Genomic DNA, 15,808 nt, shown 5'->3' with positions numbered 1-15,808 from the left:
GTCTCTTCTTGTGCTGCACGCATTATGTGAAGCCATTTGTGTATTTTTGGTGGTGTGGTGTGCTGTGCTGCTGTGGTGAATGAGAGAGGTCACGAAGGGCTCATGTCTCCAGGCACGGTCTGCGGGTGGAAAACATGGCCTGCTTCATCCCCAACGATCGCAGTAAGAAGAGACTGATCCAGGATACGGAGGATTGGCAGCCGCGCACCGGCACCACCCAGTCTCGCTCTTTCCGAATCCTGGCCCAGCTCACAGGCACTGACTTCAGTAAGTCAGACACATGCAGACCACAGCCTGTCAGCGCCGTATACTCCTCTCAGAGCAGTTGCTTCTCATTTGGGCTTTTCAGCATCTAAGCTCATTAGTGTCAATGGGTTTCTTTGGAAAGATCATTCCTCAGGGAGTCAGTATTTTGTGAAGTAATGTGGAAAAAGACATTCCTAAGCAGGGACAGGAGTTATGAACAAAATCTTTAAACGTGAATTACCGTGGTATATCACGAGATGGTTTGCTCCAGAAATTCAACTCAAATTCATACCCATCCCATCCAATTCCATCCATCATTCTATCGTTCTAGCTCCGTACGTACATGCATACAACTCCAATCATAAAATATTGAAGCTGTTAAAGTAGCTAAGTAGTATTTTTTACTTTTTGTATTTTTTTTGTTTGTTTTTAATTGTATGGTGTATTTACTGCGGTACACTATATACAGTTGTATCTCCCAGCCCTGTTCCTAAGTAAAAAAATCCCTAAATCCCTTTTTTACTTGGTGGCAGGGACTAATCTTAGTGTAGGAGGGTATGAAAGCATGTCCTAGAGGACCCAGCTGCTGATCTGATATTGAGATTGAGATCATAAAGAAGTGGGGAATGTCGTCTATCCATAGCTTAAATGGTTATGGCTGAGATTTTCTCCTTTATGCGATCTAGAGCCTGAGTGGCTGTGATTTGCTCTTGTGTAAGTGGTAGGAAAGATGTGTTCAGTCAACCATTGTTGGCGTACCGTTCCTGTACATCTCACGGGATTGACTCTCATGTTGAAAGGTGATAGGTAGTTCCTTTAAAAGCAGCAATCCTCAAGTGTTTTGTAGCATTGTGCAGACCTTGGCCGTGGATTTTTTTTTTTGTGTGTGTGTGTGTCTAATGGTTGGTCTGATTGGTATCTCTCCTGCTTCCCTCAGTGCAGGACCCGGATGATGAGAACATGAAAAGGTCCAGGTAAAGAACTGTGTGAACTTGCTAATGAAGTGCAGTTTGAAGCATTAGATCGCTAGCTCTGACCTTTTTCTACACTCATTAAGAGATCAGCTCTCTGCGGAGAAATGCTGAAAATATGCTTTGATCTGCATTATGAGCCCTTGTCTGATCTGTGCATTTGCAGTATAAATTCATACACAGAGTGCTGTGTGCCTTATAATCAGACCCACACAGAATCGTGCCCACAGATTCCTGCAGAATATAAATGCCTGTCATGTATGAAATACAGTTTTATAGATCTAGTTTGCGCCTTTTCAGATAACAATTCGCATTCATTGATTTTTGATGGGTGGGTTGTGTAGAGGAAAAAATGCAAGGGGTTATGAAATTATTCCATTATACAATAGAAACTTTGCTATCCCATAAGTTGCCGGTAGATTTGAAAAGTTCACTACCCTTCAACAGTTTGGAGTGCTTTTGTTTTTTTGAAGGATATTAATACTTCTAGGCTCAGGAAGGATGCATTAAATTGGTTGAACGTGACAGTAAAGACATTTATAATACTTCAAAACATTTCTATTTCAGATGAATGTGGTACTTTTTGAAGAATCCTGAGAAAAATGTATCACTGGTTCCACAGAAATTTTAAGTAGCACAACTGTTTTTAGCATCGATAATAATTAAAACCGTTACTTGGGCAAATTAGATTTCGACCACCCTAATACCTACAAGAATGCACTTCTATGAAATATGGGAATTTGGATGCAACCCAGTTCTGCTTTCAGAAATAGCCTTTCCTATTTTCCTACTTGATTTCAAACCAAATGGTTTCCATAGCCTTAAAAAAGCATCTTGTGCATTGCTATCCATCAGAACACTCTCTCTTGTGTTTAAATGTCCTTAAAACGTTTGGCTTATTTAATCGTTGTCTTTAAAAAAAGCGTGTAGTTCCAAATCCATTTAGCAAGTTTTCCATTAAAATCAAAACAGGAAATGTAGGAAAAAGGCTGCAGATTCTGTCTGGGCCTGGTTATCTACAGATACACTGAGTTTTTTTCTTTTTTTTCTGAATTCTTCACTGCTTGCATATGTTGCAACTTTTAATCTTTCTTCAATCCCTTCTGATTTGACTTTCTGTTCTGCTACTCTCCATCTTATTTTCATTCCCTTTTTTGTCTTTCTATATGTGCTGGCATGTCTTTCTCTCCCTCTGTTTTGTTCTCACTGCTCTCCTAATTTCCTGTTCTCTGTCGTGCAATGAATGCAGGGAAAAGTTCCTCTCTGAGATTCAGAGTCCCCGCTATGCCAGGCTGAGAGACTGGCATCACGAGAGATCTGCCCGTGCCCTCAACATCAAGTCCTGAACGCTCTGTCTCCCGGGCATCAGAAGGCCGAGGTGGCTGAGATACGGCCGCGCTAGATACAAACGCATCACCTCGATACCGCGTGCCAGCTATGGGTGAACACCAACCCCAGCTATACCAGGACAAAAAATTGGGGATTGGGGGGGGGGGGGGGGGGGTTGTCAAGTTAATGAAAAAATGTAAAAAAAAATAATAAAAAAAAACCAAAAAAAACAATGCAAGTTGAAAATAGCAAAAACAAACGTGAGAAGAAACGCAGGCATAGTCGGAAAAAACCACACAAATTGAGCCCTACATTCATGTTCCCATTAGGAATATCTGAATGCTGTTGGTGTGACATAGTCTCTTTCAAGTGGTATCGTTTCTACAAACTGATAATCATGTTAATTTATTGTTATTATGATTTTTGTGGTTGTTCAGAGGAGGTATCCATCACAGTACTGTTCGTCTTTCTGATTGTTGTGTAGCCCCCCTTGGGATTTTTCTTTTTCTTTTTCTTTCTCCTTTATATTTCATTCTTTTTTTCTGACTGTAATTTAGCATAATTCACTATTATGATGTCATCTGATCGCTCTTCTTCTGGTTCTGTCTTCAATAAGATAAAATAATCTGTTGACTCATGTCTATGAGTACATAAAACATTGTGAAACTTTCTGCTGTCCTCCTCTATTTTCTTCAGCCTCTGTTTGTTCCCTCTTCTTCATTTCAACATTTTCTGCTTTTTATACATGGCTGTTCCTTAGTATTGTAAAGAAGTGAGGGAATAATTGATTCTTTTTTTTAAAGACTTTGTCTAGTTTTTTCAGAGTGCGAACCATCTATAGTCTCTTCTACATTTTATTGGGTTTCACGCACCTGGACATACAACTAGCCTTCATCTGAGCGCAACAATACTTCCTTGTCTTCAAAGAAGTGAGGGAATAAATAACTTCCCTCTTGTGTTTAATTGTTATTTAAATCAACTTAGGCTGGTTTAATGTGCTTTTTTTCAGCAGGGCCAAAAAGATTCAAACATTGAAATGTTAGCTTTGCTGGCTAGATAAGCTAACAACTCTATATTCTAAGCATTACTTAGCACAAGTATTACCAAAGAAAATCTGAGAAACACTGTTGAAAAGTGGATCGGACAGAGCACCAAAACACACTTGTTGCCAGCAGTAAGGGGCATATACACTCATGATGGGGAAGGTGCCTGTGTTGCATCGTGTGTTTGTGAATATGGGGGTGGAGCTATCAAGATAGGGGTGTGATCCTTTTGGGTAGGGACATGTTTGTTTTGGTGATTTCAAATATCAACAGCGTTTCTCAGAAATTGCTTACTGCACCTTTAAGGCAAGTCATTTCACTCGGCGGCCATCTTTGAAACGTCTCTCGGCAGCTTTTTCAGTCATGCAAGTACAGCTCCAATCTCTTTGAATGGGCTAGTTCTCCAAACCTGTTCACCAAGCTTACGATTAAATTTCATATTTGAAATCTGCATTTTTCAGGCTGGACTAGCCAATGCGCATGTGCAGTCATAAGTGCGCCTCTCAGAGCTCTGACTCTTTCTATAGCAACCGGAGCTTCTAATGGCAGCTGCAGTGATGCAATGGCTTTACCAAATGCCGATTGGCTCTTTTATTTAGAAGGCTGGACTTATATTACTATGAATGGGAGAAAGTGCAACGCGCCAGAGAAACAAGCACAGACACAGCCATCTTTGAACTACCGTTTTTGCAGTCGCTCTGTATATTTCTATGGCATCGCTGTCGAGTAATTAGTTGGTGAAGTGGATTTACTTATTAAGCAGATGTCTTAACAAATGCCAGTAGACCGGGAAGATTTTAAAACGAGCCGTTCATTCATAAATACGTAAGATCATTGTGAAAATACAGACCAGAATACAAAAGACAACGAGCGCAGCGCTGAAAAGGGGCGGGGCTACATTAGGTCTATAGAGTGGTGCAGATATGACATCACTTTGTAGGCCAAAACGCCGAAGTGAGTTAGCATTTTAGCACTTCCGGTTCCATCGTCCCAAAGTCAATGGGGTTTTGGTTAAATGGCTGAAATAAGGTTTGTGGTGAACACAAGCTCAAGACACTTTCACGTTTTATTCTACGACATAAAATACATCAATATTACCCAACTCGTGATTTTTTTGAAGCTGTTACATGTCTCTAAAAAGGCGGTTGCTAATAAGTGGGACTACAGAGGTTGTCGAGGAGATTAAACGTCATCACGCCAAAAAGGTAAGCTCAGTCCACTTTTACAGCATGGTTATGGTTATAATTGTGCTCTTATAAACTATTCTAGCTCAAACGTTCTGGGAAAATGTTTATCAGATAAAGTCTGAAAGAGTTTTCGGAAGCTTAGTGACGGTGACATTGAATTTGCGGTACCGTGGAGTAACGTTAGCTTGTTTATAGCCTACTTTTGTTTTTTTTTTTTACTTCGGGCAACAAATTTTGGCTTCAAAATTCACATAAGTTGTGTTCATCTGTGATAATTATCTTGATGGACAAAACGTGCAAGTATCATAAACTTTTGTTGATCACAGAGCTTGTTTTTAGTCATAATCCAAAAGCCTATGGGAAAATCCTATTGGGTTTTTGTCGAGGAAACCAGCGTGATGCCTACTGCCGGTTGGCCTACAAAGTGACGTCATACCTGCACCACTCTATATGGCGGAATGAATGAGTGCATCGTCTTTTTATTTCTCAAGTCTTTGATCTGACTTCGTTATATTATTGATCTGACTGTACTGGTGCTGTTGTGTGAGATCTGAACTGAACTGGACGATGACATAATTATTTGCAAAACTGCTTTATAGATGAAATTAACTCATTTAATAATTGATGATCTTTACAACACGGAACTGACTTCCGTTGAACATCAGCTGAAATGCATAATTTTCCTGTTATCACTGTAAAGCTGCTTTGAACAATCTGTTTTGTATAAAGCTCTGTATAAATAAAGGTGACTTGACTTGGGCATTACATCAGATACTGCATTTTTATATATATATAATTGTTTTATCTTGATCAAATTCTATAGCCTTATGGATAAAATTCAGTGCAGTGCACTCTGGGATTGGCGATTCTAGTTTAGACATTGGCCAAAGCAAGGGTAGAAACGAAAATGTTGCTACTTACTGTTTGGAACAGACTTCCTGTTGTGGGCAGCACACTAGTGTGTGGGACAGAACTGAAATGTGTTTTGCACAAATAAGAGATAATTAGACATTGTTTGAAATCAGTATGCATCGATTCTAAATCTCTCTGAATAGAGATTTAATCATTCGTTATCTCGCTTTGTCCAACTGGTATCATTTTAAAACCATGTTTGGCATTAAAACATGAGACAGACTTGTTTGGCTGACTCTGTATAGATTTACGCCGAGGGAACTTCACGACATTAATTCATTTGAGAAAGAACCAAACATGAGGAATGACATACTCATAATCGCAAACATAAAACTGCATACACACATCTGGAAAGCACATGACTGTGTTGTTCTTGTGTGATCATGTAGCTTTGATGAAGTACCAGATCTGGATATGTTTATTCATTTCATTCAGATGATGTATGGTGAAAAGCTCATAAATGCTACAACTGACATTTTTAGAGTAATCTGTAAGCTAAAACCACACATAGTCTAAATCAGTTTAAATCTCAACCAAGGGACCGGGGCCTCTGCTAACTTTCAAGGGGGCCCCCAATTTTTATATATATATATATATATATATATATATAAATTTGGGCCCCCCTTGAAAGTTAGCATATATATATATATATATATGTATATGTGTATATATATGTGTATATATATGTGTGTGTGTGTATATGTATATGTATATATGTATATGTGTGTATATATATATATATATATATATATATATATGTATGTATATGTGTATATATGTATGAGTGTGTGTGTGTAATATATTTTCTTTATATAATATATAATTTATATAATACATATTTTTTAAAACAAGATATTTCTTTGATAACCTAAGGTCTAACTAGTCTAAATATGTTGCAATTTTGTTGAAGAAAGTACAAAAAAATAAAGATGAAATGTTTGATTTTTATTCACAATTAAAGCAGAAAACACCCATCCTGTACTTTAATTTGCATAAAATGCCAGGTCATGATGTTTTAATCTCTTCGCTTTGTTCAGGAGTGTACTTTCCATCCAGGATGTAGATGTCAGAGGTCGCATAGCTTAATAACATTTTCATTGGCTCTGGTTAACGGCGTTTTATTATGGCCTGTGTTCTGAAAGGAAATTTTCTTTCTACAGTCACGGAGTAACTCCCTGTCCTGCCAAGTCCAAGCCAGCAGACAAACCTGATGAAGTTCAAGGTAAGTACTCTCAGAACTGACAGAATAGATTGACTCTCACATTACGCACTGACTCACGGCCCGGAGTCGCTCCCACGGGGAGGACTTAACTCGCTGACTTGTTCACGGAGCGGTCCGGCTGGCTCAGACAGGCCTGATGTTAATGGGAAAAGTAAGACATAAGGGGCACTGATGTGTTTATAGTCAAAGATGATAATATGACTCAATTATCACTCTCCCGAGATGCGGTTTATATAAGCTGAATTAAACCATGAGCCGCTCCTATTGCTCTCCTCTCATGGTGTTAGCAGCATCTCAATGATAATGATATCTCTGGATAAAAGCAAGCCATTTTAGACTACGATTGCACTTGTTTTAATAGCAGCCCATAAATGGTACATACTGCTAACAGGTCTCTGTTGGACCATAGTGAGGAAGTGCTGAAAAAATATGTTTCATTGTCTTTTTTGTTTAGCACCAGCTAAAGCGCCAATGAGTTCCGGCCCGTCCTGCAGGCCACCATGGGTGACGGACCCCGGGTTTGCAGACCGCTACCACCCAGACAAGACCAGCACGGTGGTGACCCAGCACAAGCAGCCGGTCCAACCCACTCCCATGCAGAACCGCAGCTCCATCCTTCAGGCAGCACAGCAGAGCCCTGCCGACACTAGTGGCTGTACGCCGCTCTGCGCCGCCTGCAACAAGATCATCAGGTACGGCTGGAGTCATACTTCAGGACTGCCAAAAATGTAGTAAAATCCCAAAGCTAACTGCTGCAGGCAGCCCAAAATACCTCCAAATCAATGATGACTGTGTGCTAAATGTCATTACTTCAAGACATGGGGAGGGATAAAAGGTTGTCAAACTTTGTAAGGCAGGAATATTTCTTAAAATACGCTGAGCACAGAAATAGCGGCATGTCCTTGGGCTTTCTGCTGTGGAGAATCAATACGGAATGCAGTGGGTTTCTGCGTCTGACCTACTATTTCCATTAGAATGGCTTTTGCACACTGAACACTTAAGAGTGCTAAACCCAGCTGCTGATGCTTGAGCTGACCCTTTCACTTCAGTGCAAAAGGCTTTAGTTGTAAGACTTTGTGTTCGTGTGCCTGTGTTCTAGGGGACGTTACGTGGTGGCGCTCGGTCGTTCCTGGCACCCTGAGGAGTTCATGTGCTGTCAGTGTAAAAAGGTGTTGGACGAGGGGGGCTTCTTTGAGGAGAAAGGATCCATTTACTGCACCAAGTGTTATGACAACCGTTACTCACCCAACTGTGCCAAATGCAAGAAGAAAATAACTGGGGTGAGCGCATTTCCTATCGTTCTGCAACACAAACACACAATGCAGTTCTTTTGAGTAGAGTTTCACAGGAATATACACTGACCCATTCAAACTGAGTTGTGGAATAGTTTGTTAAATCGTTAAGGAGACTGGTAAAAAAAAAAAAAAAAGTATATATATACCATACCACAATACTTTTATACAGCAAGGATGTATGAAATTGATAAAATGTAAAAAAAAAAAAAACATCAAATAATCCAGAGAAATAATGTTACTGTTTCCCCAACAGTGTTAAGCAGCAGAACTGGTTTCAACATTCTTGAAAAGCAAATCGGCATATTATAATGATTTCTGAAGGATCATGTGACACTGAAGACTGAAGTAATGATGCTAAAAATTCAGCTCTGCCATCACAGGAATAAATATATATATATATATATTTAAATATTGACCCTGGACCACAAAACCAGTCACAAGGGTCAATTTTCTTAAATTCAGATTTATGCATCATCTGAAAGCTGAATAAATAAATGGTCGATTGATGTCTGGTTTGTTAGGATAGGACAATATTTGTCTGAGATAGGACTATTTGAACATCTGGAATCTGAGGGTGCAAAAAAATCAAAGCATTGAGAAAATCACCTTTAAAGTTGTTCATTTATGTTTGCGATTGTGCTGCATTCACTCACAAAAATAAATGTTTTATATATTTACAGTAGGAAAAGTACAAAATATCTTCATGGAACATGATCTTTACTTAGAAAAATCGATAATTTTGACCCATACAATGTATTGTTGGCTATTGCCACAGATATACCCGTGCGACTTGTGACTGGTTTTGTGATTCAGGGTCACTTATATTAAAATAAAAAGACGGTTATTGTAAATTGTAATATTATTTTATAATTTTGTACAATTTTACAATAATGTATTTTAAACAAATAATGCAGCATAAGAGACATTTAAAACAATATAATAATTACAACAACAAAAATCGAACTGACCCCAAACGTTTGAACGGTGGTATATAATAATATATATACAGTATATATGTAATATACAGAGCATTACGTTATGTAATATACATTCAATTAGTTAAAAATGTCAGAAGTCAACATCATTTAACCCCATTTACTTTCTGATCATCTGAAAATATTTACACACATTTCTTGTCTTTTTGTGCACAATACATTAGTAGGTTATTTATTTATTCATTATTCCAAGTGTTAAAAAATGAGCTGCAAACAGCATTTCATGTTGACTTTAGCTGTTTTCGAATTTGCTACATATTCTTCTAAAAATGTATATTCACTGATCTGTAAAGCATTATTTAATATTAATGGCTTAACAGAAATGATTATTAAGCGTTACCAGAATTGAATCATGGAATGCATTAATGCAAATTGTAGAAAAAAAAACTATGTAAGTTAATGTTATAATATGACAATATAATACTATGACAATGTCTGTATGACCTCAAAAACGGCTCCCTCACACCCCTCTGTCCTCTCCACAGGAAATCATGCACGCCCTGAAGATGACCTACCACGTACAGTGCTTCCTGTGCGCCGCCTGCAAAATGCCCATCAGGAACCAGGCCTTCTACATGGAGGAGGGAGAGCCCTACTGCGAGAGAGGTGAGCGACTCGTACGCCCGGCCGCACATCTTATCGACAGCCCCTGCCGAGAGCCGAGCGCGGGCTCCTGCGGTGTTTAATCATTCAAATGCTGCCACTTCACTTCAGACTTCAAATCTGCTCCATACCGGCCCTGAACATTGATTAGGAGCTTTGCTGAGAACTTTTATGCTCGAGAATCTACTTTAAATATGCAATTAGTAGAAAGTGCTTTGCTGCTCAATGAAACCATTAATACTGTTAGTTCAGGTTTTTTTTTAAAGCTTTTTTGTTTATTCGAATCACAATACAGATTCAAGCTCATGCTGACCAGCTGAAAGTGTCAGCATGTGCTGTAGTAGCCAGTAGTTCACTTTTTTTGATGCTTGCATTTATGATGCAACAAGGCATCAGGAATTTTAGTTTTATTTAATTTAATTTTGTTTTGACACTTTAATTTATAGGACTATGGAGAATTACGACTGAGGGTGTGTTCACACTCGGCATGTTTGGTTCGGTTAAAACAAACTTCGATGCAAATGCACTGTTCATTTGAATACGTGTCCAAACGACCGCTGAAAAGATGCGTCACGGTCCGCTTCCAAACGAACTCTGGTGCGTTTCGAATGAGATATAAATGCATCACGGACCATGTCACAAGACCTTAAAGGAGAACTCCGGTCAATTTTAACATTGAGCTCATTTTTTTGTACATTTGGAGTGCTGTCAATACAGAGAACAACGACAAAAATCGGTGTTGCCTACACCGAGTTATTCTATTTTTAAAATTTGCACCCTATTGACTTCAATGGGGCAAGTAGTAAGCCTGCTTTTTAGCCTCTTAACATCCTTTAAGTGTCATTACAAGTGCACAGAAAATGTGAGTGATTCCTTCCGAGTGAACACGAGTGGATCTGACTGCAGTAGATGTTAGAGATATTAATAAAAATGAAGTTAATTCAGCCAGCGCTCATACCTTTGTTTACATCCTGTTTTCGGTGGAAGTCCACAGTAGTCGATTGTCGAGTTCACGCGCGTGATCATAGGTACTTATTTATATTAGGGATGTCCCAATCAATCTCAAGGATCAGTAACGGGGCCAATTAGGCATTTTTAACTGGTCGAATCAGCTATCCTGAGCCCGATCCTTTATTTTACATCAGCTGTCACGCAGTAAGTGGCAGAAAATGGGCCTTCAATTGGGTTTTCAACCGCCATTAAAAGTAAAAAAAGTGCAAATCTACGTGTAAACATATGACTAGTGAGAGCAGGAGACATTAGAATCAAACATGTTTGCCACAGCTCTAAGTGTTTAGAGATTGTGTGGCGGCTGTTCTTTTATTTTGGACCTTTTGACACTTTTATTTATCGGAGCTCGGGAATGTTGCGGATCAGATTCGAACTTACATTTTCCCACATGAGAACCACGGTTGAAGTAGTTTTGAATTCAGTAGTGAAATTGTTCATTCATTTTGTTTCCTGAGCGATGGAAAGTTGCTAAACTCAGCCACCTTCCATGTTTAATTTATATTTATGTAGTGCAGTTAATCACATTGTCACATTTGTTGGGCCCCTAATCTTACATAAACAGACATTAAGCGATCTGAAGGGAGTGTGTGTCTTTATTATGTAAATAGGCTTGCATTGCAGTTCCGGTGCTTTACAGCTTTGAAGAGTTTCAGTCTTGTGTCAGCAGCAAGTGGGCAGCTGCTTCTGTCAGAAATAAAGAGCTAGTGTTGATAAAATAGCTGCAGTCTCAGCACCTTAAAAGGATTGTGCTTTAAACCACTTACCTTGCGTACGAGACGTAAAGCCTGCAACTTTTAAGTTTTCCGTAATGGCTAAAACTGGGGCAATCCAAATAGGAATCTGGACCAGTGTGTTATCACACACCGAGCATGTGAGGCCTGAGAAAATGTAATCCCTTTTCTTTTTCCTTTCGATAAGACGTTTCTTTCTTTCTTGTCTTGTCTTGTTCTCTCTGTGTCTGACCAAGCATTTCCTCCTCGCTGGATTAATAGGCCCTTTTTGGCTGGTTTGTTTTTCTCTGCAGACTATGAAAAGATGTTTGGTACCAAATGCCATGGCTGTGACTTCAAGATTGATGCGGGGGACCGTTTCCTTGAGGCGCTGGGCTACAGCTGGCATGACACTTGCTTTGTCTGTGCCGTAAGTCATTTTGATGCATTGGGACCTGTCCCGAAACTCCATCTTAAACTTTCTGCGCCACGCAACACTATCAAGAAATAGCCACTGTGAACCCAGACAGTTCATACAGCGGCTGCGTTTGCATGAAGTTTAAGTGTTTCGCAGCTTTTAAAAATATTCCAGATATTCTCTTATGGAAGTACTGGAGATGCTCTTGCTATTTATTTAGCTTTTTTTTTTCTTTTTCGGAATTTAATCTGTTCATTAAGGCCATCCTTAAAAATATTCTTGTTTGCCGTAACCCGACCGACCCTGTCAATTTAGTAGGCTACCGACCCAATTATTAATTTTTTTCCCCTTTTAGTCCGACCGACTTGCCGGTTGTAAACTTGTGTTAAGACCGACTGATTTTTTTTTTAACTCTTCAAACAACTAATACAAATGCAATAAAATAATATTAGTTATTAAGTATTGTGAATATAAATTGCCTAGACCTACATACAAACATAAGCTACGTTCTTTCTTTTAAATAAAAACCCGTGGCGCGTCATCTATGATTATGTTTACACCATTGAGTGTCAATTTAATTTATTTGTTTCCCTCTGAAAATCCACTTTAGTTGATATCTAGTGGCTTCTTTCTTGATTCTGACCCAGTCAGTGACGTCACGATATGCAAATTAGTTTAAATTCATACCTATGTAATCATCATGACAAATTTTTTTTTTCATTGAATCTTGAAAATAAAATAAAAATAGACCTACCTACCGACACTTTTTTTCTAATATTTTTAAGGATGGCCTAATTTTTATTTGTGTCCCTCATTGCTGCCCACAAGAGCACAATAAATAGCAAACATTTGTGAGGAACATTGCAGGCATGTGATCAGCAAAAGACAAAAAAGAAGGAAAACCTGACCTGCAATTTATTATTTGTATTATTTTATTAAATTAATAAATACATATCTTACTATTGCATTAATACATTCTATTGTACTGCAAAATGAAAAAATCTAATATTTAACAATCATAATAATAATAATAATAATATATTGTCTTATAATACAATGTGTTATAATAAAAGTATTAATAGAATTGCTATTGTTTTTGTTATTATTATTATTATTAATACCAATCATAATATTAACTTTTTTATAATTACAATTTTATTTTATTTTATTTTATTTTACAGAACAATGGTAAAATTGCAATACTAACATGTGGTTGTCTAAATTTGCTTTCAAACATGAAACCATTGAGCTTTTATTTTTGGCGGTAAACCGCAGAGAGACCTTAACGTTTCTCTTTGTTGACTACAACAGATTTATAATGATTCTCTTTCCGAATTTGGGAAGATGGTTGGCGCACGTCGCATTCCCAAATGCAAGTGCTGTGTGTTTGAGTCGCATTTACTGTGAATCGAAACTGAAAATGAACCCAGTGCTGTGCTTTACTCTGAAACATGCAGCGTATAATAATAATAATAATAATAATAATAATAATAATAATAATAATAATAATTATTATTATTATTATTATTATTATATTATTATTTTCCCGCGGTTTTTTTTCCAGCCTTTTTTTTATGAAACACTCCTATTCAAATGTCGATTAAAAAAACAATGCATGAAGCTAAAATAAAAGTTTTTTGTTTTGTTTGTCTAAAAGCAGAGGCTCTGTCCTTTCTTTTGACAATATTGCATGTTCAGATATTCATAAAAAAAAAAATATTCTGGGGGCCATGAAACTTTTGTTTCAAAAATGCTGGCGGTGACTGGAAACTTTTTTTCAGAAACGCCGGTGGGAAAAGAGTTGATTTCTTTAAAAATATCTTACTGACCCAAATGCTCTCTAGAATTCAAACATTTCGCCCCCCTAATATTATTGGCTTCTAGCAAGTAGCAAATGGTGAATCGCAGCTATTGAATAGCCCTGTTGAATAGTCCCTTTGCATTGGCTCCATGACTGAATAAGAGTTTGATTTCCACTGTTTAATGCTCATTTTTCATCTCCTCAGATCTGTCAAATCAATCTAGAGGGGAAGACGTTCTATTCAAAGAAGGACAAGCCACTGTGTAAAAGCCACGCTTTCTCTCCGCTGTGAGGCTCTGCTGTTCTTCAAGGAGGGGCCGGAGCGGAGACTGGGGGGTCTATAGCTATGCCAAACAAGACCAACTACTTTACTTGAAGCCTGTAACATATGGCTGACTGACAGAGTGATGGATACAGCAGCTCCGCTGGCTTTCACCGGCTGTTATAGCCCGCTTCGATCAGCATTCACTAAGAATGTATCATTCAGCAAAGCACGGATCTGAATTTTCGGTAGCTTGCTACAGTAAGCCGACAGACTGGCCTCAGTTTTGCTGTTACGATGCCAGTCATTCAACTGGAAAAACGGCTTATGAACTGTTAGGACCAACAATGGCAGATGTCAGAATGGATAACAAGGCATTTTGGATGTCCCTCCTCATCCACATCCACCTCCACCTCCACCTCCACAAGTACACCTGCAGTATTCATGATGCTTCGTAAATCCAAAGATATTACACTCACTTATACGGCTCACTTTACTTTCACATTTTAGATAGATTTGGTTCGTTTCAGTATTTCAATACTTGTGAGGTCATATGTCACCCCTTTTTATATTGCATAATTAAAATTAAGCCATTTGTAAGAATATTAACTTTTTTTAACATTAGTTTCCATGACCGTTGTGCACATTTTCCCTACTTGTGTCTTTCTAATTACTGTAATGCAATAAAAAAAAAAAAAAGAAGTATTTATACATCATGATTTATGCCTTTTATGCTTATTTTAATAGAGCAAAAATCACCATTAAAAATAAAGGGAATGCGATTATCATGAAAATATTGTCACAGTGGAAAAAAACTAACGGAAAAGTGTTTTTCTCTTTATTTTAGTGTAAAACGTAACGTTTTTTTTTATGAGATTCATCCATCTCTTCTACACTTTGATGTATATTTATTATCCAAAGTTCTGTCCTCTCTTTTGTCACAAATAAGGACAAAGCATTTTCCGTGCAATGAGTAAAGCAATCTAGTCTTACTCCATACAATCCATTTTGTAGGCTAAAGCATTGCGCATGTGATCTACTCAGACAGGATCTTAAAGTGGCCCCTCAATCCCCCAGATGCTGTGCAGCCTACTTTTTTGCTCTGCCTGATTTGCTCTGCCAGGGTACTTAAGGTAATGGCAAACCACAGAGGAATAAAATGCCCCTGGCAGCTACGCTGAAATACATTAGCACTGATTGCATGAGTTCCATCCTGACCCAACCAATGGTCTCTACATGTCTTCAATACTAAATACCCTACATTCATCTGTTCTAATCAGACAGGTAGTTTGAATTAAGGAAAGGCCCGTGATGCCATAAAACCGGTTTGCATTGGCGTAAACGGATCCTGCAATTTTGTATGGTAACTGAGTCACTTATAGCGTTTGCTCGCTGTGTTATTTAAAGCTTTGGCCAGTGGTTTCCTGATTTTAGATATCGCCGATATGTGCATAATCTTATGCCATTTGGGCAGTAACATCCAAACATAGAGATGCTGCCCAGAACATCATTCCCTTATCGTGATCTCCTCCGCTCTAATCGGAAGAAATGCAACCCTCCAATATCCTGCTCTTAGAACGCTATATATATTTGAGGCAACAGCTCAATTTTTATACTTTTGTTGTATTGACAATGTGTTATGTATCAACTATCAAGTGCCTTTTTTTTTTTATTGCTTTGCAGCCTTTAACTATTGTGTGTCAAACTGCTGTATTCTGTGCAGAGGTTTATATGTCAGATGGCGCAAATCATTTATAAAGAAATTGTGCTAGAGACACTTAGTCAATAAATCACCTGCATTCA

At 38.2% G+C, this 15,808-nt stretch overlaps 1 protein-coding gene across 5 annotated transcripts in view; it reads left to right on the top strand.

The window, feature by feature from the left end:
* pdlim7 (PDZ and LIM domain 7) overlaps positions 1-15,808 on the top strand; it is a 45,817-nt gene extending 30,009 nt beyond the window's left edge. For 4 of the 5 annotated variants that reach the window (XM_084431229.1, XM_084431231.1, XM_084431230.1 and 1 more), the window contains exons 6-11: positions 6,849-6,910; positions 7,365-7,602; positions 8,010-8,190; positions 9,686-9,806; positions 11,839-11,954; positions 13,949-15,808. In XM_084431229.1, the coding sequence (XP_084287355.1) occupies positions 6,849-6,910; positions 7,365-7,602; positions 8,010-8,190; positions 9,686-9,806; positions 11,839-11,954; positions 13,949-14,035 (805 nt within the window). In that variant the 3' untranslated portion in view covers positions 14,036-15,808. Of the gene's footprint in view, positions 1-112; positions 268-1,183; positions 1,221-6,848; positions 6,911-7,364; positions 7,603-8,009; positions 8,191-9,685; positions 9,807-11,838; positions 11,955-13,948 lie in introns of all 5 variants that reach the window. The other variant, XM_084431233.1, reaches the window with a different exon arrangement.

This window comes from Rutilus rutilus (genome assembly GCF_951802725.1).
Source record: "Rutilus rutilus genome assembly, chromosome: 14".
Classification (NCBI taxonomy): domain Eukaryota; kingdom Metazoa; phylum Chordata; class Actinopteri; order Cypriniformes; family Leuciscidae; genus Rutilus; species Rutilus rutilus.
The sequence above is the reverse complement of the archived record's forward strand: the minus strand, read 5'-3'. Positions and strand labels throughout refer to the sequence as shown.